The sequence below is a fragment of the Eschscholzia californica genome, unplaced genomic scaffold, assembly GCF_041429995.1.
Source record: "Eschscholzia californica isolate CP2 unplaced genomic scaffold, dmEscCali1.0.p SCAF_4, whole genome shotgun sequence".
Classification (NCBI taxonomy): domain Eukaryota; kingdom Viridiplantae; phylum Streptophyta; class Magnoliopsida; order Ranunculales; family Papaveraceae; genus Eschscholzia; species Eschscholzia californica.
Window position 1 is genome coordinate 23,726,812 of NW_028238461.1, and position 26,328 is coordinate 23,753,139.

The window sequence follows — 26,328 nt, forward strand, 5'->3', positions numbered from 1 at the left end:
AACGAATAAATGATCCTTTTGTACCAAGCTCAATTTCAGTTGGCATATGAAGAGAATGAAAATATGAATGGTGATGCCATGAGGATCCAATGGAATTGATTTTACTGTTTGTTGAGTTTTGTGTACTTAAATTGATTTTGAAGATTAGTTCATACTTATTTTCATAAATATTTGAGACGGTATGTGTTGCTCTTAAACACATCCGAAAAACTGTCCGTGCCCCATGGGCACGGGTTACACCCTCGTCTCCATATATTGTCCAAACATAGATATTTGGACCTTTAAAGCTGATAACAAAACCGTAAAAGGCCATAACTAGGACTCTTGAGGCTTATAATTTATTTAGGTCTAATTTAACCCAAGATGTGTGATCGTCTGGAAAATTAGGCCCTAATTTGTTATCAACCGAAAAATTCATCCTCCCAGTGGTAGTTTTGCAGTTTAATTTGGCCCAGAACGTTATTTTTTTTCTTCACTGACAATATACTGTTCGGAGGCATTCACAGCTTTTACCTTTTTTACTCTCATTTCTATAACTCGCTGACAATGAGAAATTTAAATTTCTAAGTTATTTCAAGTGAATAATTTCCAAGATCTTTATGTTTCACTCCAACTTTCAAATAAGACAAAAATGAACATACCTCCCTTAAAATCTCTTTTTTTTTTTCAAGAAAGGAGCCAAACTAGAAATCTATGATTTTGATTTAATTTAGGTCGCACCAGGAATAACGCTTAAGGGTTGTTGACCCTGGAGATTTTTTGAGGAGAGAGTGTCCCGAGTGACGTCATCTAGGGTTTTTGTTCTTCTCTCCTTTTCATCTTCCTCAACCATCTCAGTAGGCGGCGTTACCATTAATTTCTGTCCTTTAACCCTTCTGAATCGTCTAGGGTTCTCCTCAGCTGTGCTTGCGCCTTGCTCTTGGGAATCAGCACCATCCATTAGTTCCACCAACAACCATCATTACATTCTCGATCTCTTCAGTTCATTACTGCGCACATCCACCTCGGCATGCAATTAACGTAGTGGTAAAGGGATGAGATAGGAGAGAGAGAAGATCGAATAGAAGATCCGCTTTTAATCTTTCCCGAGAACTGGCGAATTGATGATTGGGTATAACTCATTTCGCATTTAAGAAGAAAACAACAGAACGGGTGTTGGAAACGCAACCGTCATCCCATCAAGGTACAAATCATTTACTTCCCCTCCTTTCTCTCTCTTTTGTTTCTCTTTCTGGTTCTCTCTCCTGTGAGTCTTTCGTCTTCTCTTTCCGTCTAGGGTTTTTTTTTTTTCTCTTTTGTCGTATCTTTTCTCCCCTCTCTCTAGAATGTGGTCAGTCACCACCGGAACTCGAGAGTAGGCTGCTCTGGTGGTGACCCTCCCCCAATCCCCGTGCATGCATCACAATCATGTTAAATTGGCATTTTCTGATTGTAGGAGTTCTTTGTTTGTCCTCCTCTTACCCTTTCTTATACTTAACCAACTACCATCTTCAATCCACTCCTTCATTCTCATTAACCCTAACTTCCTGTCTTCTCCTCCTCTTCATTTCTATGGCTTCCCAATCAACCCTAACCTCTCGCGGACGTCTATCCATCCGTTTCACCAAGCCCTCAACCAAACCAGAGCTTCAACCCATTTCTCAAGGGTTTGTAGCACAATGGTGCAACCCTTATGAAGCTTCCCTCAACTTCATCAAAAGTCTCCTGTATCCCCAATCTCGGTTCTCCAGAGACTGCGACTATGCTCTTACTCAAGGTCCCATCAATACCTTTCTAATTAAACCTAAGAGTCTGTTTGTACTCAATGCACTCAATTTCGGGTGACCTTGGGTTCTTAGGGGTATGCTTTTGGTCCTGAAACGAGTTGACTTCCCTCTCCCCGAACCATCTGATGATCTTTACTATGAACCGATGTGTACCATGTATAAGATTCCTCAAGCTATCCAGAATAAGGAGGATGTTGATGCGATTTTCGAAAGCATGAGTAAGATCATTCAGATACGTCCTCGTAATCTTGGTTTTGTTAATAACCCAGTTATAAGAATCCATTTCCTGTATGATGTTCGCTCACCCCTTCTAGCCGTAGTTAACCCTATTTTTAATGATACTGTCACCGAGATTAAGATCAGTTACAAGAAGTTCCCAGGGGCGATTTGTCAGCATTGCCGAATCATTGAACACCCTTTGAATCGATGTCCTAGTCCTCTTCAGTACTACTTTTCAGGTGATGATGAACAATCGGATTCAGGCCCTTCTACCTTCACCAGTTAGACGTCCTACTCCCCCCATCTTCTGTTCAACCCCACAGGAAAACGAACTCGAGAGCAGGCTAGTCACCTTTCCATCAGCTCTTCTGAATTCTCAGAAGATGACAACCATATCCAGTCATTGTTTACAGATAATCAGGAAACCCAATCTCTCCTAGAGAAGTCGATGATGCTGTCCAGAAGGCTAAATATTCTAGTGCAAGGGGAGGAAGGGGATGGTGTTATCCATCCATATCAGACCGTGATGGGCCTAAAAGGTTACCCTAAATAGGTCTACACCCGCAAGTGCACGGGTGTCAAGTTGTAATATTTCCGGAAAGACCGGTTCGTTCCTCAGAGACTAGTTAAACCTATTCTAAAACTTAGAGATAGTATGGTTTTGGTTTTGATTTTGGTTTTATAAAATACTAAAGTACTAAAACAAATAAAATAAATAAACTCAAATTGGGGAGAAGTCTAGGATTTTGGAATCCACTCTATAAAATCACTTTTTGTAACAAATACTTAAACTGATTAATTCTCTTTTCCTATAACTCAGAATTTCGATTAATGAACTAACCTAATTCCGGGGGATGTTTTTGTTAAAACCGATAAATCATAACAATGTAATTGTATTTATTTTGAAAAACAAACCTCTAAACTATTATCTATCAAGTGATAAGTATACACCATCAAAGGATTTAACCTAAGCATGATGTATCAAACCTAAAAGTATAGATAATGAATAGAAAAACTATTTAACAAACTAAAACAAAGTAAACCATAAAGCATAATAAAGAATAATCAATCAAAGATATATCTCTAAAAGATCAAAAATGAGTTTCATCGTAAAATCCTAGATGAGAGATTTAGCTATTCATGATCAAAACAAATATGACATATAAGAGAAGAAAGGGAAGAACAACTAAACTTCTTTTTGCTTATTTCCTGTCTGGCAGCCAAACGCTTCTCTGGAGAAAATAATTTTCCAGCGTCAATGGAAAATGATTTTCCAGCAACACTTCTTGACCAAACGTGGTCTTCTTCTCCAACAAAATCTCCCTCTGTCTCTCTACTGTTTCTCCCTCTGTTTCTATTTCAATATGAATCGGCTAACACATGGAAATTGAAATTGAAGATTGTATTATATAAATAATTAAATTACAATCCTCTCTCTCTCTATATACAAATCACTCTCACTCTCTGTTTGTGTTTCTCAATTTCTACTCTGTTAGTACTCTCTCTCACAAAAAGAACTACACAAGAAGAAGAAAAGAAGATAGATGATTCTCTGATTTAGAAAAGAGGAATAAGAATACAATTCGGAACTCTCTCTCCCCTTCTCTCTCTAATATTTCTGTTTAATTGAGCTTCCAAAGAGGATTTGATCCCCAAAGATGAGATGAGATCCTCCTCCTGTTGCTGTTCTTCAAGTTATATAAAGAGAGAAAATTCAATTCAAAATCCTCTCAAATCTACAGCTACCACTTTCCATTTCTCTCAACTTCTATTATTCTCAATCACAGCTCTGTTATCTCCCTTCTATAATCTCATAATTTCCAGCCAAGCTCCTCTTTCTATTTTAAAAAAAATCTCCAGCCATCTCTTCACAAAAGTTTCCTGATTTCATCACGCCATTTTCCCTCTTTACTATAATTACTCACGGCTTCTGGCTCCATGGGTAGGATATAATAGAGTTTCCAATTTGAATTCCAAATTGTAATCAAATTGGAAATTTGATTGGAAATTCTAAATTGAGTGGAGCCGTTGGAGGCATGTCACAGGAAATCTTATTTAAAATCAATGGTGGGACCCTAAAGGAAATCCAATTTGAAAGCCTCCACTTGGTGCTTTAATTCCTTCTTGTAGCTTGAAGGAATTTGGGCAACAAATGAATCACGTTTCTGATCCTTGGTTTTCAGCCCATTATTACATGCCCCTCTAAAAGCCCGTGTTGCAAATCATCCCCGAACTAACTTGAGTTGAACCAAATTAAACTTCTTGGGTACCAACTTGCACATGACTTTCGTCAAATATTGGTTGTTTCACCAAAATGCCTTTACTATGTCTTTCTCTTGATTTTATCCGTTTTTCGCGCTCAACTCCTTAGAAGACCCTTGAGTAAGAGAAACAACAATTCATCAGATTAAAAGCTCAAAATGGACTAACTAGCCCAAGTTAAGAGATTCAGATGGGACATTTTCATGTCTCATCAGACCGTTTAGTTCTTCTTGTTGTTGTTTGTTTTAGTTTTAGTGTTTTGTCTTGATTTTAGTTGGTTGTCTCTTTCTGGTTTCTTCTTTTCTTTGTGATTAGTGATTGTAGTTAGGCTAGGGGCCTTTTTGCTTATTTTGTACTGGTACTAGTCGCCAAAGTTCTTGACCAATTGTTCTGTTAGGACCTTAAGCCTAGTGTTGATTCATCTGACATGGTGGTTATACCACTAGTTCAGTTGAATCCCTTTTGGTCCTTTGGTAACTAGTACCAGTTTAGTTGCTTCCTGTTGCCGTTGATCCCTCAGGTTAGGGTGTTATCTGTGGTTGCCTTTATTTTAGTGTCTCTCTCTTAGTGGTGTTTATATATATTTGTTGTTGGGTCATTCTCTTCTCTCTTCTTGTATCTTTCTTGCTTTCTTTCCTTAGGTTTTTTTTAGTCTTTCTATTTTCTTTGCTTTCCTGTGGTGCCTTTAGTTTCTTATGGACCTCCCGAAGCCTGAACTTTCCATTCTGGCTTGGAACATCAGAGGGTGTGGGCAATACTTGAACCGCAAACACCTATTCAGGCTCATTAGAACTAACAAACCTGAATTTATCTTTCTTTCGGAAACTAAAAGCACCTCCAAGTAACTTCATCATAGTCTCAGACTGCATGACAACTATAATCGAGTTGTGGTTGAGCCTAAAAATAAAGCGGGTGGGCTTGCGTTGTTTTGGACCAATGATTATGATATGAATACTATTTGGGTTGATGACAATATGATCCACACTATGTGCACCCACCTTAGTACGGGCCTTAGCTTTGCCTTAACGGGCTTCTATGGGAGCCCCTATAGTAAAAACCGGATGGCACCTTGGGATACCATTAGAAATCACAAGATTGAACCTTCAGTCCCTTTGGTCGTAATTGGGGACTTAAATACTATATTACATCCTTCGGAAAAGGAAGGAGGTAGAAAGGAGATCCCTACTTATGTCACTAAAATTAACCAGGCCATTAACAATATGGGCCTCAGAGATGCGGGTTATAGAGGCTCGACCTTTACTTGGACCAATAGACAGTTTAAGGGCACGCTCATCAAAGAAAGGTTGGACCGGGCCCTTACGAACCATAGTTGGCTGGTGGACTTTCCCTCATCCCTTGTCACTCATTTGTCCGGGGTGGGGTCTGACCACAGTCCGATTTTATTGACTACCCACGCTACCTCTAATCTGGGTAATAGACCGTTCAAATTTATCAGGACGTGGATGTCTCACCCCGAGTGTGGGGATTTCATTCAGGATCACTGGTCCTCCAACACCAAGCCTATCCAGCCCAAGCTGAATCATCTGGCTATTAATCTTGCCAGATGGAACAAACAAGTGTTTGGTCACCTCGACTACCGGATTCGCAATTTGACCGAGGCTATCCAAAACACAGATAGCTTTGAGACCTATCATGATTTAAATAACAAACTTGAGGAAGCGTATATCCAGCTGGAAAGTCTTTGGAAAGAGAAATCCAGAAATGATCAAATCCAGCTTGGTGACCAAAACACTAAGTTCTTCCATGCTAAAGCCATTAATCGCAATAGAAAGAACCGTATTACGGCCATCAAGGATAACAATGGCTGTTGGATTCAGGAGGCTTCTGATATAGCCAACATCTTCTCTGCCAATCTGCGTAACATCTCCACTACTGTTGACCCTAGCTTCTCAAACGAGCTTCTAGATCTTTTTGCTGATCAGATTACTGATAACCAAAACTTTGTCCTCACCTGTGTTCCTACTGAGACGGAAATTTATAATTCTGTCAAGTCTCTTAAATCCGACGCCGCTCCAGGCCCTGATGGTTTCCCTCCGTTTTTTTACTAGTCTAACTAGAATACTGTGAAACCAGATATCATCAAGCTAGTCTCAGAGTTTTTTCTTCATAATCACATGCCTGAGCAAGTAAATCACACTCACATCTGCCTTATTCCCAAAACCAAAACCCCTCAGTCTACGGCAGATTATCGTCCTATTAGTCTTCTGAATACCACCTATAAAATCATTACTAAGATTCTGGCTAACCGTCTCAAACTAGTTCTTCCTAATATCATTTCCCCGTTTCAAGCGGCTTATGTTCCAGGAAGACAGATCACTGACAACATTATTATCAGCCAGGAAGTGGTTCACTCTTTCAAACTCTGCAAGGGTTCGAAAAGCTTTTTTGCTCTCAAACTTGATATGTCTAAAGCTTTTGACCGTGTTGAGTGGAATTTTTTAACTACTATCATGAGGCGGATGGGTTTTGACTCTAAGTGGATCAGTCTTATTCACACTTGTCTCTCGACTTCGACCATGGCTGTCCTTATTAATGGTCGTCCGGGTCCTACCTTCAATGTCAGTAGAGGTATTAGGCAAGGGGACCCCCTCTCTCTATTCTTGTTTACCCTTGCTATGGAAGGCTTGAGTCGCCTTCTGGAGACCAATAGACTGAACATGCCTTTTCAGGGATTTCCTATCCCCGACACCAGTATCAACCTCAAGCATCTTCTCTTTGCGGACGACTGTATTATCTTTGGGCATAATTCTCTGGTCAATATCTCCTCGCTTCAGAAAATTCTTGATATTTTTTGTCGGGCGTCTGGGCAGATGATTAACTTCAACAAGTCTACGATCTTTTTTTCTAAAAACACCCACCCAAAATTCAAGCGTATGATTATTCGTAACTTTAAAGTGCATCAGTCCTCAAATCTCGATAAGTATCTTGGCACTCATCTTTTCATCGGTGCAAATAAAAGGAAAGTTTTTTCGTCCCTTACTACTCAAATCCAGAATAAACTTTCTAAATGACAATCATCTCTCCTGCTGGCCGCTCTGTTGTTATCAATACAATAGCAGCGGCTGTTCCCCGATACCAAATGCAATGCTTTGCCATCCCAAAAGGTATAAGCAATCGCATCGAGGTTCTTCAAAGTGCTTTCTGGTGGGGAAAAACCCGTTCCATTCATACGATTAATTGGTCGGCTATCTGTCTCCCTAAAAAGCTTGGAGGTCTTGGTTTTCGTTTCCCGTATCTTGACAACCAAGCCTTTCTAAGTAAACTGGTCTGGCGTCTTCTTAAAGATCCTGGCTCCCCGTGGGCTGAGATTCTCAAAGCTAAGTACTTCACCAAGGAGCATAAAAAAACAACAAAAAATCACCACTCGTGGCTCTGGAAATCCCTCTCCAAACAGATTGATAAAGTGACCAAACTAACCTTTTGGGATATTAACAAAGGTACGAATATTAGTATCTGGCATGATTACTGAATCCCTAATCACCCACCTCCCATTAGTAATCCCACTAATAGTACACTCACGGTAGTATCTCAGCTGATTAGTAATAACACGTGGAACTTGACTATTTTAACTCAATGCTTTACCAGTGATATTTGCAATTCTATCTTGAGCATTAATTTACAGGCACAGATGGAGGATATACCCAGATGGTCACTTGCAAAATCAGGTAAATTCTCTATTAAATCCATGTACTACTATCTTCGTACTGAACACTATCCTATTGAACAAAAGGAATTGGCCTTCATCTGGGATATGCATATACAGCCAAAAATCAAACTATTCCTCTGGAAATGTTGTACTAACAGCCTACCGGTAAGAGAGAAAATTGGTAAGTATGTGGGGAATACTATTAACTGTGAATTTTGTCAGGAAAAACGAAACGATGATTCATATCCTACTACATTGCGACTTAGCGAAGGTGATTTGGTTCCATTTTAATATAATTTCTATCAATATAACTAACCTTCTGGACTGGATTATATCCTGGAAAGAGCTTGATGAACAAATAAATGGTCTTTTTGCTCACACTCTTTGGCAGATATGGAAAGCAAGATGTGATAAATGCTTCTCCAATACTCAGATAGTACCCATGAAAATCATTGATCAGATCAAGTGTTCTATTCCTATGTCAGATATCCACAACACAAATAGGAAGATTGACAGAAATATATCATGGTCGCCACCAATACCGCCGTATATTAAAATTAATGTGGATGCCTCTTTTTTAACTGAACAGGAATTAGTAGGGATTGGCTGTGTTATGCATGATGACCAAGCTAATTTCCTTGCAGCTATGGCATGCAATGTTCGAGGACAAAATGTTGAGGAAAGCGAATGTTGGGCGGTCATTAAAGCTCTCCAGTGGTCCATGAAAAAGAACATTCAGTATCTACAAGTTGAAAGCGACAATAGCAATATAGTTCAGCTTCTAAACAACGAGACCTCAGATATATCCTGGCAAACAAGCAAAATCATAGACAAAGTACATCAGCTCGAAGCACACTTCTCCAAAGTTCTCTACACTCACATTCACAGAGAAGGTAACTACAAAGCAGATCAATTAGCCAAATGGAGTCGTATGCATGTGGGATCCTGGGTGTGGCTGTCTGATCTTCCAGTCTCATTGTACCAATGTTGCTCTTAGGCTCCTGTTGTTAGTTTATATCTCAAAAAAAAAAAAAAAATTAGGTCGCACCCTACAAGTCGCCGACTGGATGTGGCTCACGAGGTCGGCGACTTCATCATCTCTCTCTTAGTTCTCTCGCCCCTCTCTCGTCTTTTCTTCTTCCTCTTTCCTTTTCGGCAGAACCATAGAAGATAGTAGAAAGAAAGGGAAAAAGTTAAAAAGAGAGAGGAGAGGAAAAAAGAGAAGAGAGAGAAAAAAGAGGAGAAAGAGAGGAGAGTTAATTATCGCTCGAGACCAAAAGGTATCTAAAATAGTCATACACTTGTGACAAAAAACCTCAAAAATATAGACAGAAACCCCAAAAAATATCTTTAACGTTTTAAACAAAAAATTTCTGAAACGGAGAAGAAAAAAGAGAAAAAGAATCGTTTTAGATTGGGGTTGTCAAAAATGACGATATGTCAATGCCGATGCCCTAAGTATGGACAGAGAATAGACATAAAGAAATAATTTAGAAAAGAAAGTTAAAAATGGAAAGAAAATATTGATGGTTAAGTTTGACTAACGTGATCAAGGTCTTGTAGGTCAATTGAAACGTTCCACAATTATGGAGAGGGGGCAAATTTTCTCGTTGATCATAAATTTGGGTCTAAATTGGAATTAATCTACAAATTGGTTTGATTATAGAGAGGATAAATCTAAGGCCCAAAAAAGGAGCCCAAATACCAAATCCAACCCAATAGGGAATATTATCTAAAAAAAACCCAAAAAGTGATTTTACCTCTCTATCCCTACAAAAGAAATGGTTACCTCTCCTCTCCCTCACTCATTTCCCGCCCAAAAAAAGCTTGATTAGACACAACCCTCTCATCACTCATGTCAGCCTTACTCTCTTCTCTCTCGGACTCCGCGCGCTCTCTCTCCTCATTCAAACCGGTGAGACACAAAACTCTCCATCTCTCTCTCTCTCTTCATTCAACCGATTGCTCACTATCTCTCCTCTCTATCTCTCCTCTCTATCTCGATCAAAACCAGAAAACCGGTCCATCTCTATCTCTTTTTCAAGCGAAAAAGCACCGCCATTAACGCCTCTTGCATTCCAAACGTTACAGCCGAATCTCTCTTTGCCCAAACCTATTTAAGCAACCGGATCTACTCTTTTTTCTCTCTATTTCGCTCTGTTTCAACGAATCTCAAGCTTCTCTCTCGATTTCTCTCTCTTTCAAAAACAGGTACATCTCTGTTCTTCCTCTAACTCTTGATCCTCTCTCTGTTGTTGGTAAATTAGTAGGATTGTTGGCACATTTTAGGGGTTTCTGGTTTCACATCTGTGGGTTTTGGTACACTTTTATGGGTGTTTGAAAATTTGGGGGAGTTTTCAAACAATTAGGGTTTATGATTTCAAAGTTTTGTAGTCTGATCTATAGTCTGTGATAAATCATTTTGGGTTGTTTTTCGAAAAAGTTTTAGGGTTAAGCTGCTCTAAAGTTTGTGATAAAACATTTTGGTTGTTGTTTTGTGATTTCGGAACCATTTGGTGTTTATGGTTCTACATCCAGCTTCTATGTTAGTTTTGTTTTAACATTTAGGGTGTGATCCGAAAGTTAAGTTTCTGTGGAGACATTTAGTACTTTGTCTTTGTTTTTTGGGGGGTCTGTCTTTGTTTATGAAGTGCATGATTTGGTTTATCATTGTGGGTTGTGTTGAAGAAATGTTGGATTATGTTCAGACATTTTGATAGTTGTTAGTGATTTCGAAAGCATGCATCTACACATAAAGGTCATTTGGGTGTTTATGATACTACATCAAGTTTCTAGGTTAGGGTTGTTTTAACATTTATGATCATGTGGAGAAATTTTGTCATTTGATCAATATTTATGGGTTGTTGATTAACAGAATGTGTTTTTTTTAACATTCATGGTTGTGAAAAATAAAATTAGTATATGTTTATAAATTTTGGTTGTGTAGATACATTCTGCAGTTGTTTGTCTTTGTGTTTGTTTGAAACATATGAACTTTTACAGACAATCCCAAGATGGTTAAAACTAACGCAAAGAAAGGAGATGGTGCTGATAAGAAACAACAAACTCCTGTGAGGGCTAGCCCCAGGAAGAGACCTGCTGAAGAGCCATCAAATGCTGGGCCAAGCAAAAAAGGCAAGAAAGTTGCCAGCCTCCAACAAGCAAAGGTGTGTCATTGTATAAACATTTTTTACAATGTTCTGACAATAATGTTTGTGTTCTCACATTTCTTATAATTGTTATGCATATTTGTTAGTGTGTTAACATTCTGTAAAATGTTGCTTCAGTTATTGATCTGTCATTATTGTGTAGAGGCCTATGCTTATTGTGTAGACACATTAAACAATGATCTGCCATTACTTATTGTGATGAAGCATTAAGTTTACTGTTGAACATTTTGTTGAATGCCCTGACATTTCTGTTATTGTTTCTGTGAAGCACCGTGGGTTTACTTCAAAGGCGAGAGTGGCCAAGGTGGAGCCTCAACCAAAACCAACAGAGGCTAAAGAGCAGAAGAAGAAAGCTGCTTTCAATTACAAATGTAACTTCAAAGCAGTTTTCAAGGTGGCGCGGGAATTGCAGTTATATATTACTGAAGAGCAAAGGAAGATGTTGCTTTCTTCACCATTCGGGGCCTTATTTAAGGCAGTGACCAGTTTTAGTTTCCGAACAGAGAATGTGATGGAGAAGCCTAACAAAGCCATCTATGATCTTCTGTACTGCTACGACAAACAGAGCCAAGCCTTCAACATCGGAGGGAAGTTGATTCAGTTCACTCCCGGAGATGTTGCTTTGCTGTTGGGAGTCCCCATGGAAGGACAAATATATGATGCATTCCCAACCAATGTCAACCTAGATGCCACAAAGGACCAGTTTCTGAGCAAGTACTTCAGAGACTGTATTGTTGAGGGAAAGGCTGCATCTTTTGGGGGTCCCAGCATCGAAAAGGCTTTGCATGTGGCTGCAAGAACAAAGGCTCCGGCTATTGAGTTCTTGAAACTATGGATTATGTACATGGCAGCCACATTCCTGTTTGCTTCAGCTGCCGGCTCCTCGGTTGTCGGGAGTTTTTATCACAATCTCCAAACGGAGAGAATGATGAAAAGAGTTTCATGGGCGAGAGCTATTCACTCCTACATGATGGAGAGAATAAACAAGCACTTGGAAGACCCGGCAAAAGCTTCAGGATGCCTGACTCTTCTCCCCGTAAGTATTCATAACCATGCACTTAAATGTTTCATAATTTCTTATAGTGATAAAAGTCAAATTAGTTTGCTCTGACATTCTTTTAAATGTTTCATCATTCTTTTGGGGCTTCTGTAATGCTGAAACATTTTGGAGAATGTTTGGGCATGTTATAAAATGTGTTTCAATTTCTTATGGTGATAAAGAAAAACAGTACTGACCTAAGAGTGTTTAATTTCTTTGCAGTACTGGTATTGCATGCACACCAGGATCCATGAGGACCTGGTTGGAGAAGTAGGGGTCAGTCCTAGAATAGCTCGATGGATGATCGAGCCATTCTTCCTTAAAGGACTGGAAGAAGAGCTGGAAAGCATTACAGAAGAGCAGGTAATTTGTTTTAACATTTCTTATAATGTCTCGGTGATTTAAATTAATGTTCTAACATAACTGATGTCTGAGTGACATTTTAGGAAATGTTGGAACATTTGCAAGAATGTTGGAACATTTAATTAAGTGCATGTGTTTTTTTAAGAGGTGTTGAGATAATAACCTTATGTATCCCTTCTTGTAGGTGAAGGTGGAGTTGGTGGCGGAGTCTGTGGAAGAGGAAGAGTTGTTAAAGTTCACGGAGAGGGTGGTGGAGGAGATGAATGAGGAGGAAGTAGAAAAGTTGAAGGAGGAAGTGGAGAGGTTGAGAGAAGAGTGTGAGATGGTTAAGAGAGAGAGAGAAGTATTAAAAGAGGAGTTGGAGAGGATGAAGAGAGAGAGAGAAGAGAAAAATGATGTATTGGAATTTGATTTTGGTGTCGGAGGGGAGGTGGATGTTAGAGACGAGGTTGGTAGAGATTTGGTGACTGTTGGAGAGGAGGTGGAGGGTGGGGAGGTTAGACAAGAGGTGGAGAGTGGAGATGGTGGAGAGAAGATAGTGGAGCAGGAAGTAGCCCCAAAAAATGCGGAACAAGTAAACGTAGAAGCCCGCAACGAAAAAGAAAGTGATGCCGAAGCCCAAACTGAAGGAGCAGAAATAGACAATAAGGGTAAGAAGGCAATTTCTGATGAGTTGGAAAAGTGAGGGGCACAACCAGGAGCAGAAAGAGAGCCAAGTTGCTGGGTCAAGTGAGTAAATGCTCACGCAATTCTTTACTTCTGTTGACATTCCTGTTTTTGCTTGATAAGAAGTTGGAAATGTTGGAGCAAATACCAGAATGCTTCAACATTTGAGATACTGTTATAAAAGTAATGAATATTGTCTTTTTTTAGATTTAAGTTGGTTTTATTTCTAGTTTATTTCTTTTAAGCAACGTATTAACTTGTGTGCAATCAATCTATCTTCTCTGAAATTCTTACTTACTTGTCAGATGATTGGTATGAACATAAATTGTTCGGCCATCGTTACAAGTTTTTTGATAAACGGTAAGTAAAAGAGTTCTATCGTACTCCCACGATGTCTTTTACCACGACAATTGAAGACTGTCTTTTACCACGAACGACAGTAGAGTGGTCGGCTAAGTAATAAATAAGAAACAAACAAGTAAGTGTTCTTCTCCGCATAAATACGTAAAATGTTGGAACATCCGTGATAACGTTTATATATATTGATCAAGAATTGGAGAATGCTTTTTGTTAAGATTTGGTTTTCTATCGAATGTTGACTAGTTAAACGTGTGGTGGTGGGGGACAGGTGAAAAGTCTTTTGCAAGTGTTTTGAATGTAGGTGAAAAAGAGACGGAAGAACTAGACTTCCAGCTGACTTGGCCTTCAGCTTTCTTTTCAGAAGTTTGTGAAGTGGCCAAAGAATATGAAAACTACGAGATCGTGGAGAATGAAAGTTCTTCGGAAGACGATTTTGTAAATAAGCCACAGGTTGAAATGGCTGAGGTTGTTCAAACGAAAGAGAAAAACAAACAAAACTCTCTGGTAAAGAGGGTAAAAACTCAGCCAAGAACCCGACTCTGACCGAGAAAGGCAAGCAACTCGAGAAAAAGAAAACAATCAATGTAGAGGACATTATAGAGTTGGGAGCCGGAAAGTCAGAAGAGGAGAAAGTTAAGAAGCTTGGAAACTGGAGAAGAAGCCCAGTCTGGAAGAATGTCAAGGAAGATGAAAAGGGTCTGATGGAAGAATTCATCAGGAAAAGTGACAAAAGGTACGAGTAGGTTACTGTAATGTTCATGCACTGACAATAATGTTTAAACATTCTTGTTTGTGTTGTAACATTAATTTTAGCTTACTGTAATGTTCTAGCATTGGCTGATATGTCCTATCATTGCAAAAGGTGACACTGTTTTTTCCACATTTTCCAGTACTAAAGTGTGGTTTAGTGACGGGATAAACGACATATGTGGAAAGCAGCTCGACATGTTGATGATGAATCTAGAATGCGATTCACAGATAATCAACTGGGCCAGTTCCTTCGTCACTAATCACAAAGAATTGAAAGAAAAGTGTGTGCTTTGCCTCCCATCAGAGATCTACGTAAGTGAAGAGATTAGAATGTTTTCCTATCGTCATCTTTTATATGAGTGAACATTTTAATAACTTTGTGTTTGTTCGACAGACAATGATAAAGTCGGAGGTCAACCAAGCTTCAATCGAACATATGCTCAATCGCACGTTGAGTAATAATGCTGGGAAACCGGAGATATTGTTTGTGTGTGCACCAATCTGCCACCCAACAACGGGGGACGCAGCAAGGGGGGGGGCACTGGACACTATTGATATACAATGTATTTCTCCATAGGTGGACCCATTATGACTCAATGTCATTTGACAAGAAGAAGGCCAAGGACTGTTACGAAAATGCCAGGGAGTACGCGGCATATGTCGAGGATGTAATGGAAGAAGTTGGGTTCACAATGTTTGGAACCCAACAAAAATATGCAGATGTCGTTGGGGAGCCAGAATTCCCTACTCAGGGAGAAAAGTAAGTGTTCTCACTCTTTATTTGTTCCAACATTATGATGCATGTTTTAATTAGTTTGAAATTGTTCCAACATTCCTGGAAATGTTAGAACAAAAACTTATATGTTTTTAGAAATTTGATAAAAACACACGTAGTTATTAATAATTTAGTCTCATTTAACATTATGTTTCAGAATTGTCTGTGACTGTAGACACATTATTGGTTATGCTTTAACATTTCGTTTGTGTCTTGAACAGCCCGGATTGCGGTCTGTTTGTCATTTTGAAAATTGAAGAGCTCGTGGCAGACTGCACGACAACAGGACCCAAACAGCGTACAGAAAACCCAGATTGGGTATCCCTGGCACAAAGGAAGAGGGCCAAGCTAACCCACAACATTTTGAAAGAGAATACGATATCTTGGAGGATGGCCCGAGCTTGAAGTAGTTTCCCCTGTGTATGTTTTTTTTGTAAAGGATCTTTTTTAATCAAAAATGAAGTAGTTGTTCAGGTAACGGGTTATGTTCATATCACTAAACCCGAAACGACTTCATTCTTGATTAGATTACAAACAAATATGGTTTGTAAATTATTTTGGGATGTTAACAACATACAATGATTTTGGATGGGATGTTTATGTTAAAACAATATGAAGTAAATTTGAATATATTATTATTTTTCTTCAACAACATGTGTGACATGCATTGTCCCCTTAGAGTTTGTTTCAGGGAAGAACATACACAGATATGTTAGAACATTCCTTTCAATGCTGGGACAAATTGATAACTGTTTGAGAAATATGTAATAATGTTCCTTCATTAATACGAATGTATTCAAAAAAATCCATAATGTTGACACATTGTAAATAATAGTAAGACATGTAAGGATTCATTCACTGAACATTTTGTAGAATGTTATAACATTTTCACAAGAGAACAAAATATGTACTAAATACCAAAAGATTTTTCTAAAACATTCAACACAATGTACAGACAGTCTGTAACATGTTGAGACATATCGTTGATGTTGAAGCATTTAGAAAAATGAGAACTACAGTTGGGCCCGACATGTTGCACTGTTGTGATAAGAGGGTTGGTTGCACCTGCGACATATTCTTTTCCTCCTGGTAACATCTCCGGAACTCTGCAACCGTGTTGTACGTGGTCTCCCTGGTGCCCTTCTAACTAGTGGAGGAAGAGTCTTGGTTAATGGATCAAAAGTATAGGGTTCGTCATAATTTGGAACGGGGTAAACACAATGTTGGTATGTGTTCCTGTAAGCCTCAACCGTCCAGACTGGATCGTAAAAACATGTACTATCACCCCGAGTCTTGTTGATGCATAACATTGCATGTTGACACGGAAGCGAATCTACTTGCCAACGCCGACAAGAGCATGTGAGAGTACCAAGATTTACGGAATGGCGTGGAGTCGAATATACTTCATAAATAAGTGGGGCTGCCTCGACGTATCTCCAAGTCTCCGCAACTTTGTATTTCGCTTGTTGCTCCAAGTTAATGGATGGGCAAAGAAATGTATTCCATCCAATAGCGGCGTCTCTATGCTTTCTCATCTTGTTCATAATCTTTTGTCTTATGGCATCCAACAATGCTGTAATAGGGAGAACGCGGGCTTTCTTTACCATGTTGTTGAAGCTCTCAGACAGTTGGGAAGTGATGGCGCCATACCTGTAAGACAACATTATTAAATCATGTTGTGTTCCAACCATACACTAAATGTGTAAACATTAATTGGAATGACAAAACACTAGGAAGAATGTCCTCTCATAACAGAAGCTATGATTAAATGTGAAAAAATTACTGGGTAAACTTAAAGTGTGCCGGTAACAAGGTTCGTGGTGTTTCAACATTTCAACTGAAAATGAGTAAACAAAATACCTATCTCCGGGGAAAAAGGAATCTGCCCATGATTCCGGATTAAGGGATTGGAAAAACCTCTCCACATTGGTTCCACCCATCTCAACCATTTGTTCAATGGTTGCGTGATACTCGCTCTCGGGTAATGCACGTGCCGCCGTAAACATAAGACTCTGAAAATAACGTGACTGGCGCGCCCCGTTACGTATTCTCAAGTTTAGATTACATCGTAAGTGCCAAGCACAGAATGAGTGGTGAGCGGTGGGAAAAACATTCTTCACGCCTTTTAGAATTCCAGCATGTCTATCCGAAATAAAGGTGTAACGTTTGATCGGATCCACCACTAATTTCAAATTTTGCAGAAACCAATCCCAATTATGATCATTCTCAATGTCCACAACTGCGTAAGCAATGGGGAAAAGACCTAACAAAAAAATAATAATACAAAATTAGTGTTGTTGATTCATAAACCAATAGTGCATTAGCAAATGATCAAATGTCTAAACATACGTGGTAATGTTTAGTGACACCAATAAATGACGCATCATCTCACTGGATGCAGCGACATTGTAGATCGTGTTCTTAAAATTTAGTCAAGTGTTGGCAGGAACATTAGAATGTTAACGTACAATGTGAAAATGAAAACATACCGTCGTTTCCGTCCTTGGTAACCGCAGCTAAAATGCAGCCATTAAAACGTGTTTTGGCGAATGTTCCATCAATATAGATCACGGGACGACAGTGTTGAAACCCAAGGATAGATGCGTGAAGCGCAATAAAAACTCGGACAAATCTATTGGTAGTGGGTTCGATTTGCAAATCAATTATGCTATTGGGATTAGTAGTCGCCAAAGAATCTACGTACCACTTCAACTTTGCATAGGAATCACCCTCCTGCCCAAATACTTTGTCCATGGCTACCTTCTTACCACCGTAAGAAAAGTAATAGATCAACTCAACACCGTAATCGTCTTGAAACTTTTCTTTAACTTCAGCAGTACTCTAATTTGGGTGTTTTCTGATGTCGTCATCCATTAGGCTGCCAACAAGTTTACTAGAGAGTTTGGGATCCGCAGGTTTGAGAACAACATCGAGACAATCGTGTATCGGTTCGTATTCTTTCAAAAGAAACACGGATTTACATCCCAATGGTGCAACCCCGTGGACTCTCCAATTACATCCGGGTTTGGAACAAACGGCAGTCACACGACATGGTTCATTCTTGATATATTTGTAGTTGTTCTTGGTTGCAATGGTATAACGACCAAGAGCGTGTCGAAAAGCTTTGACACCACCAGGGAATATTTGCCCAATCTCCGTAAATACGTCGCCCCATGAGTCACATACTAACTTCTTGTCATTATTTTGAGATGTAGAAAGTGACCTTTCAGTTTCCATACTGCAAAATTGAATAAAATGTTATGAAAGTATCATTGATTGTCTTAACAGGTTAACAAAATGTATGAACATTTAGTGTAATGTCGCGGCACCAGAGAATATGTCTGGACATGCGAAGGAATGTTCAGTTATCAGTTAGAATGTCGTATAATTTAATGAAATGTGTGAAATTATGTGAAAATGATGGATAACATTCTCCTGAATGCTTCGAATATGTGGTATAATAAGGTGGTCCAAGAAGCAATGTCTGATCATTCTATCAAATGTTGGTCAAACTGCTAATTCAATAGCTATGAAACAAATGTGTTAACACATGATAAATTACCTGTAACATGTAACCAAATGTTTCGACATTTTTTTAAATGTTAACACAAACGTTAAAGTTATACCAGAAACAAAAAAGATGTACGGACAGCGAAAGAACTGTACGGACACTTCAGAAACTAAGCTTTACACGAGAAGGATGAACAAAAGCATACAATCTCATAAAAAAGAGTTTCATCATCAAAAGTTACCTGGATTTATAGGAGAAGAAGATGGTGATTCGAACAAGTTGATGGCTGAACGAAGATGAATAGATATGATGAATGAAGAAGAGGGTTTGTATCTCGGTTTGTGTCTGTAGGTGATGACTGAACGAAGATGATGAAAATATTAGAGAGAGAAAGGTGAAAACGAAGATGATGATTGAAGAGATGATGACTGTAGAGAGAAGAAGGTGGAAAATAGGGTTTGGGGTTCGGTTTAGGTAGAGAGATAAGAAGGTGGAAACAGATTTTGGAGAGAGAAAGTAAATCAAATTTTTTAGAGAGAAAGATATGATTTGTTAGAGTTGTTGGATATATATAGGAGGGCAAAAGAGGGTTTAGAAGAAAATAGGAAATCTTTAGAGATAAGAGTTGGGCCCGGATTGCACATTGGGATGTGTATTTGGGTTTGATATGAGTTATTATTGGATTATTGGGTTTTGGGTGAGATATTAAACCTTGTTGGGTTTTTTTTTGTATTTGGGCCCAAAATTTGGGCCTTTCATCAAAAAATTCTTGATTATAACATCTCACACATACTCTTCCGTTCTTGAATGAATTTTTCAAACAACATGAAATTGGGTTTCTCCCAAAACCTCAATCGATGCTGGTGGTTTACCAATAAGATTAATCGTCATCATCATATACTACTATTCCACAATGAAATGATCCAGTTCCGCCATGAAAACACCTTCCATACTAGTAACACAAACCACCCATCTCTTCTCCACCCTCACGGATTTCATCATCAGGTTATGGGTTTCCCTCATTTCCTTTTCAGATCAATCCATGGTGATTTAACTATGAAATATCCTCACATATTCATTGAGGAGGACACCAGCAATGTTTGCAACAAAACCCTAACTTCACATTCTTCTACAATTACTGATAAAGATGATAACTTTTCTAGTAGTAGTACTAGCAGTACCGATCTTGATTTAGATTGTGAGAAACTCTGTAAAATTCTTTCCATGAATCACCACCGCCACTGTAGTAATAGTACTTCTTCCGGTATGATAGAGGCAGCCCTAGATCATTCTGGTGTGGAACTAATCTCACCTGAATTGGTTGAGCAAGTCTTGAAGAAACTCAGTAATGCTGGAGCCCTAGCTCTGTCTTTTTTCAGGTGGGCTGAAAAGAAACAAGGTTTCAAACACACTACTGATACTTACAATGCCTTAATTGAAGGTCTGGGCAAAATCAAACAGTTCAAATTGATTTGGGATATAGTTGGTTCTATGAAGGTTAAAGGTTTATTAACCAGGGAGACATTCGGATTGATCGAACGAAGATATAGTAGAGCTAGAAAACCCCATGAAGCAATTGAAACATTCCAAAAAATGGAGAAGAAATTTGGTATAAAACAAGAATTATCAGATTTCAATAGATTGATTAGTGTTTTAAGCAAGTCTGGGCATGTTCAGAAAGCACATGAAGTGTTTGATGAAATGATTAAGAAGAAAAAAAGATTTGTCCCTAACCTCAAGACATACACAATACTTTTAGAAGGTTGGGGGAGTGAAAAGAATTTGATTAGGTTGAAAGAAGTCAATCGAGAGATGAAAAACGCAGGACTCGAACCAGATGTTGTGACTTTTGGGATTATCATCAATGCTTATTGTAGGTCTAGGAAATACGATGATGCGTTAGATTTACTCCGAGAAATGGAGACAGGGGATGATAAGAAATGCAAGCCAAGTCCACACATTTATTGTTCCTTGATAAATGGATTAGGTGCAGAGAAACGACTTGACGAAGCACTTGAGATTTTTGAGAAATCGAAGGTTTCAAATCCCCCGGAGATACCCACGTACAATGCAGTCGTGGGATCTTATTGTTGGTCAATGAGATTACATGACGCGTATCGGATAGTTGACGAGATGAGGAAAAACGGGGTTGGCCCAAATTCAAGGACTTATGATATAATTATACACCACTTAATAAAGGTCAGAAGATGGAAGGAAGCTTACTCTGTGTTTCAAAGAATGGAAAGCGAATTCGGGTGTGAGCCAAGTCTGAACACTTATACCATAATAGTGAGAATGTTGTGTGAGGAAGAGAGAGTTGACATGGCTTTAAAAGTCTGGGACTTGATGAAAGAAAGAGGAATTCTTCCAAGTATGCATATGTTTTCATCTTTGATCAATAGTCTCTGCGTTGAAAATCGTTTAGACGATGCCTGTCAATACTTTCAAGATATGCTGGATTTGGGTATTAGGCCTCCAGGTCAGTTGTATAGTAATCTAAAGCAAGCACTTCTTGATTCGGGTAAGAAGGATGAAGCTCTACATTTGGGTATGAAGTTGGATGAGATAAGGAAAACCCCATTAATTAGGTAAAACAAAATGTTTGCTATCTTTGGTCCTCTTATAGCTGGAGAAGAACTTGTAGCAGGAGAGGATGCTGGTGGGCTTGCGGAATAAATCGATGAGCCTCTACTTGAGCATATCAAGATCTTGGTCTAGGTTTTGTATAATCAATCTTCTTCTCAAACACACTATATTTATTAGAATGACTGTTTAGGATATTTGGGTAGTTAGGTTTTGTTTTTGTAATACTAGTTTTCTTCAGTATTTTTTGATAATTTTGATTCCCATTCCAAGTTACCGATACTTCTGCTAGTGTTACAACTCTTTACGGTGAGTGCTGAGTATATACTTGAATTTCATCAGTCACTAGTTGGTTCTGTGGGCTGATTTTCTTTCGAACTTCTGACCACGTATACTGAAACCTGTTTGAACTTCAGCCAGCTCCGAGAGAACACAGCAACCATCCTGGAGTTTTTCCATCTGAGAACAGCCATCCACATCAATTATCCAGACGAGGATTCATTGTCGTTCTGAAAGAATTTTGGTCTATCTTACCTCATTCATTTTTTCCGTTCTATCAATAACTCAATCAAAATGCAGTTATCTCCAAGAAGGTTTAAGCTCGAAAAATGATAGGAGTCCCAAAAGGGTCAATATGGAGGACGATGTGCAATTTTCCCTTCGGTTCCATGGTTCCATCTATGGTCATGGGTATCTTCTAAAGAGATAAGAGGAAATGAATCGAGTTACTCCACACAAGGAGCAATTTCCGCACAAGAGCATGGAGAGTAAACACGAGAAAATAGCACAAGCAAATGAACCCCAAATCTCTAAAACATACTTAAAATTATCAAAGTGATGAATGACATAACCTGCATCCTCTGGGCGGCAGCCAATGGCAACAGACACATTAGAAGTGATACAATTCGAAAGTACGTTGTTTTATCTAAGCCTTGTGTTTGTTTCATTTTATTTATTTTTTATCATCTTCAGTAGTAAGTCTCATCTACTATGGACTAAAGTAGTTCTCGGTCGGACAGTTTTATCAAGTCAGATACTAATCACTAAAAAAGAAAACACAGGGTGAAATCTGTCATGGGTTGATATGAAACTAGAGGTAGATTCGAAAACCTGTCAAAGTACAATAGTTTATTGCAGCAATCATAATCATTATCTCATTGAGGCGAAAATGAGAAATTTTAGATAGAATTAAGCGAAAATTGAGAGTGGCAGAAATCTGGCCTCACAGCCAAATTTATATTGAGCCAACAAAATAATGATAACACAAAGTTTTATACTATATAATTTTTGCTAATACCTAAAAATTTTAATTACCACTTGCAATAATGGCAGATTTTCCTATCTGCAAAGAACATTAAACTCTAAAATTGAAGAACAATTATCAGGAGATGAATTTCTTAGAACTAACTACTCTCATTTTTTTCATAAAAAAGGGGGGTTTCAAGGCATTCACAAAATACAATTTAAAGAACCGAATACAACATAAAGAAGTCATAAACCTAGTCAACTGTTCTTATTTTTCCTTCCTTCAGCAACTAAAACATTCTATTGCTCTTTATACAATAAACTGCAAGTAGGAAGAGAAAAATCGATTCATACCCATTATGACAAGAGGCTGAAACGGCGAAGCAACAGAAGAACATTCATTCACCAGTAATCTCCGCAGGAACATTTTCCATCTTCAAAATGATGAAATCGTTTGTTGTCTCGAACAATCAATTGTCTCCCAACAATCTTTGACATGATTTTGATTGCATTATGACAGTCACCACAAATTCGGAGATTCTTTATGATCCTAAGAGGTGTTCTAGCAGGAGTACTAATCAAACCATAAGCAATAGCCAATCTCTCACTATGATAGAGTAAAGCTTGTTCCTTTGCTTCTTGATCGATATCGTGAAGAACATATCTTGTATCTGGTACATATCCAGCTTCTCTCATCTGCCCACTTAAACCTTTTAATTTTTCATTAACATCTCCCTTGTATGGAGTAGTACTTCGAAACTCGCTGACTCTATTCTTCCCTTCAAGCATATTATTTGGTGTTGATCGTTTCTTTGGAGGAGGTGTTGGTAGCTTGTTTGAAACAGCTTTAGATGGGTCAAGTTGAACCATTAACTCCTCCGCTCGATCTTCAAGATCAATATCTCCATGAATTCGAGCGAAATTCATCAAAGCTTCCCATATTTGTGGTGTGGGTTCAAATGGTAGTTTTTCGACGAATTCCTCAGCCTCATTAAGATGTCCAGATTTTCCTAGAACATCTATGAGGCCAAAGTAATGTTCAATCCCAGGTGCAACCCCAAAGTCATTTTTCATCAATTCGAAGTGTATGAATGCTTCTTCAACTGCTTCGGCCGAAGCACAAGCAGCAAAAACAGCAAGAAAAGTCTCTTGATTAGGTTGCACGCCTAATTTCCTCATATGTTCAAACACCTGCAAACCATCATCTCCCTGCCCATTTACTGCAAACCCATTCATCATCAAATGCCAAGAATCCAAATTCTTCTCAGGCATTCTATCAAACACACCACGGGCATCATTCATATTTCCACATTTTGAGAACATATCAATAGATTTGTTGTTTAATTGAAGATCACCCCTAAATGGAGATCTCATCAAGAAACTATTAACCTTTCGACCTTCTTCGATCAACTTCGAATTCCCACAAGAATCCAATAAAGCGAAAAATATGTGGGCATCAGCAGGAACACCTTGGTTCAAAAAATCAACAGCTTCTTTAACCTTACCCTCTCTACATAAACCCATTAAATCAACATTTTGAGGAGGATAATTAGGAACTTGATTAACTCCCACTTGTCTTTGATTCGGGTCCTGATTGTTCCATTGATTAGGGTTAGGATTACCACGCTGAGGATAATTCTGACCCTGATTTTGATTGTTCCATTGATTAGGATTGGGGTTACCCCGTGGAGGATAATTCTGACCTTGATTCTGGGAACTCCACTGATTAGGGTTAGGGTTTCCACGCTGAGCATAACCACCTTCACGTTGGAAAACCCTGGGATTGGATTGTTGAGGTCTGTCATAGTTATGTGGGATTGCAGAAGTAGTAAGGGATTTCAATGGGAGATTTCTAGCAGAATATGAAACAATTTTTAAGGTTTGGTTGTGTTTGAAAATGAAGTATGAAGAATGGGAAGTTCTTACCTTGGAGAGTGAAGAAATCATGGAATTACCAACTCGATGAATCGCAATTAACGATGACATCTTCAGTTGATGAAGAAATTTAAGTTGTAGTTTGCTCTAGGTTTCTAGAGTGAAAGGTAAGAACCCTAGGAGAGGGAGTCAGGGAGGGTGAAGAGAGTGGGACTGATAAGGGTTTTATCCAGGGGGAGCGGCTAGTAACACCTTTTAAATTGTTGTTAGCCCCTGGTCTCCGTAGTGTCACAGCCCACTCATTTTGGAGCATAGGGCAGCAGCTTACAGGGGCCGGACAGCAGCCAAGGCAGCCCGGGACAGCAGCTTCCTTAGTTTTCTGGCAACTCAGGAGGGGCCATTCTATATGGTGCTAGTGCAGGTGGTTTGGCCCCAGGTTCCAGCTCGATCTCATGATCCACCTCCCTCCTAGGTGGTAGCTGTTTTGGTAACTCAGGTGGCATGATGTCCCTGTATTCTGCAAGGACAACTTCGACTTCAAGTGGGACTAGTGCATCGGCCCCTTCATGCTCTTCCTTCAAAGTGGCTAGGAAAGTCTCTTCCCCTTTTGCAAGCCCCCTACTTAGCTGGATGGCAGAAAGAGTACCTTCTTTGGCTATGCCTCTGGTAGCCTGGACCATGCATGGACTCTTCTCATCATTGATGCTCACCATATTAAGATATGGAATAACTGCAGCTCTAGCGGCTTCCGTGAACTCTTGTCCCAACACAATCTTGAAGTCATCCATCTCGGCAACCATGAAATCAACAACACCTCCCCATGTGCCAATCTTCAGGGGTACGCTTCGTGCTATGCCGTGCTATGTCGTGCACGGCTTTAGGTGGGACATTCACTGACTTCATCTTACTCTGGTCTTTTTCGAACTTAAGTCCGAGCCTCTTCGCTTCTTCCGGTTTGATGAAGTTGTATGTGGCTCCGCAATCTACCATGGCTTTAGCCTCTTTCCCATCCAATGCTATGCTCACGTACATGAAGGACCTTATCTTCTTTGGCTTGGCAGCTACTGCCCCCTTTAGAGCATTCAAGCTAAGTGCTCCCATTTGTGACCCATCTTCTTATTCCTCCTCGAGATGCTGCTCCGCCTCATTTGAGAACATGGCATTGACTTTGGTCTGGTTCGGGCACGTATGCATAGTGTCTCTCGTGCAGATAAAGCATTTCCTGGGGTGATCTCCGTTCTTCCGCCGTGCCTTCCATTCTTTAGGACCTTTTTGGTTCTCCTTGGGTGCATTCCTCCTCGACTCCTTCATTGGTGGCCTCTCTCCCCCACTTTTGCCCAGACTACTCTTTGGTTTGAATTGCTCCGACCTGCTATATGAGTAGTCTTCTAGCTTCTCCACCGTGCATAGGGCTGTGGGCAGATCTTCGACACCTCTTCTTGGTAGCTCAGTTGCTGCCCATGGCTTGAGACCATGAAGGAAGTGGTACAACCTATCCTTCTCGTGCATGTCTGGAATATCGAGCATAAGGGTGTTAAATTATTTCACATAATCAGTAATGGTACCTGTATGCTTGAGGGTCATGAACTTATCTCTTGCGCGGAACTCCACATTCTCCAGGAAAAACTGCGTCTTAAACTCCTTCTTGAAGTCCTCCCATGTATCGATCCGGCATAGCCCTCTTTCAACTGCCACGGTTTGGCGTCGCCACCACAGCATTGCATCCTCCACGAGGTACATGGTTGCTGCATCCACCATAGAATCCTCATCTTCGAGATGGAGAGCCTTGAAGTACCTCTCCATGTTCCATAGGAAGTTGTCAACTTCCTTTGCACTCCTTGGTCCACTAAAGCTCATAGGGTCTGGCACCTTGACCCTAGCTCCTCCTTGAGCCGAGCTACTCCCACTATTGGCCACGACCTTCTTCATTAACAAGTACAGAGTCTTGAAGTCCTCGAACTCGGCAAGCATCCTCTCCGAGGCTCTGAGCTTGCTGGCCATCTCCCTTTTCATCACATCCAACGTCGCTTCTACCGACTTCTCCATTCCATCGAAAGCATCTTGCTGGCGTGCTAGG

General features: G+C 39.6%; 5 protein-coding genes and 1 long non-coding RNA gene across 6 annotated transcripts; 4 read left to right on the forward strand and 2 right to left on the reverse strand.

The window, feature by feature from the left end:
• Window positions 1–5,710: 5,710 nt before the first annotated feature.
• On the forward strand, window positions 5,711–6,316 carry LOC147543769 (uncharacterized). The gene has a single exon (XM_086635505.1). It carries the CDS (start codon window positions 5,711–5,713, stop codon window positions 6,314–6,316), a length of 606 nt encoding a protein of 201 aa, XP_086491631.1.
• Window positions 6,317–12,054: 5,738 nt separating this feature from the next.
• LOC147543770 (uncharacterized) lies at window positions 12,055–13,171 on the forward strand. The gene is made up of 3 exons (XM_086635506.1): window positions 12,055–12,120; window positions 12,346–12,486; window positions 12,671–13,171. Exons 1-3 carry the CDS (start codon window positions 12,055–12,057, stop codon window positions 13,169–13,171), a joined length of 708 nt encoding a protein of 235 aa, XP_086491632.1.
• A 1,683-nt stretch (window positions 13,172–14,854) lies between these two features.
• On the forward strand, window positions 14,855–15,689 carry LOC147543771 (uncharacterized). The gene is made up of 2 exons (XR_015239773.1): window positions 14,855–15,022; window positions 15,259–15,689. It is a non-coding gene; the product is annotated as an uncharacterized LOC147543771 (long non-coding RNA).
• A 113-nt stretch (window positions 15,690–15,802) lies between these two features.
• On the reverse strand, window positions 15,803–18,277 carry LOC147543772 (uncharacterized). Its single transcript, XM_086673427.1, has 3 exons — window positions 17,527–18,277; window positions 16,898–17,300; window positions 15,803–16,687 (listed from the first exon to the last, which is right to left on the reverse strand). The coding sequence occupies exons 1-3, from the start codon at window positions 17,789–17,791 to the stop codon at window positions 16,051–16,053; spliced, it is 1,305 nt and encodes a 434-aa protein (XP_086529553.1). The 5' UTR covers window positions 17,792–18,277; the 3' UTR covers window positions 15,803–16,050.
• Window positions 18,278–19,355: 1,078 nt separating this feature from the next.
• Window positions 19,356–21,413, forward strand: LOC147543773 (pentatricopeptide repeat-containing protein At1g77360, mitochondrial-like). Its single transcript, XM_086673425.1, has one exon. It carries the CDS (start codon window positions 19,356–19,358, stop codon window positions 21,138–21,140), a length of 1,785 nt encoding a protein of 594 aa, XP_086529551.1. The 3' UTR covers window positions 21,141–21,413.
• A 1,111-nt stretch (window positions 21,414–22,524) lies between these two features.
• On the reverse strand, window positions 22,525–24,362 carry LOC147543774 (pentatricopeptide repeat-containing protein At2g15690, mitochondrial-like). Its single transcript, XM_086673426.1, has one exon. The coding sequence runs from the start codon at window positions 24,360–24,362 to the stop codon at window positions 22,779–22,781; it is 1,584 nt and encodes a 527-aa protein (XP_086529552.1). The 3' UTR covers window positions 22,525–22,778.
• Between the last annotated feature and the right edge of the window lie 1,966 nt (window positions 24,363–26,328).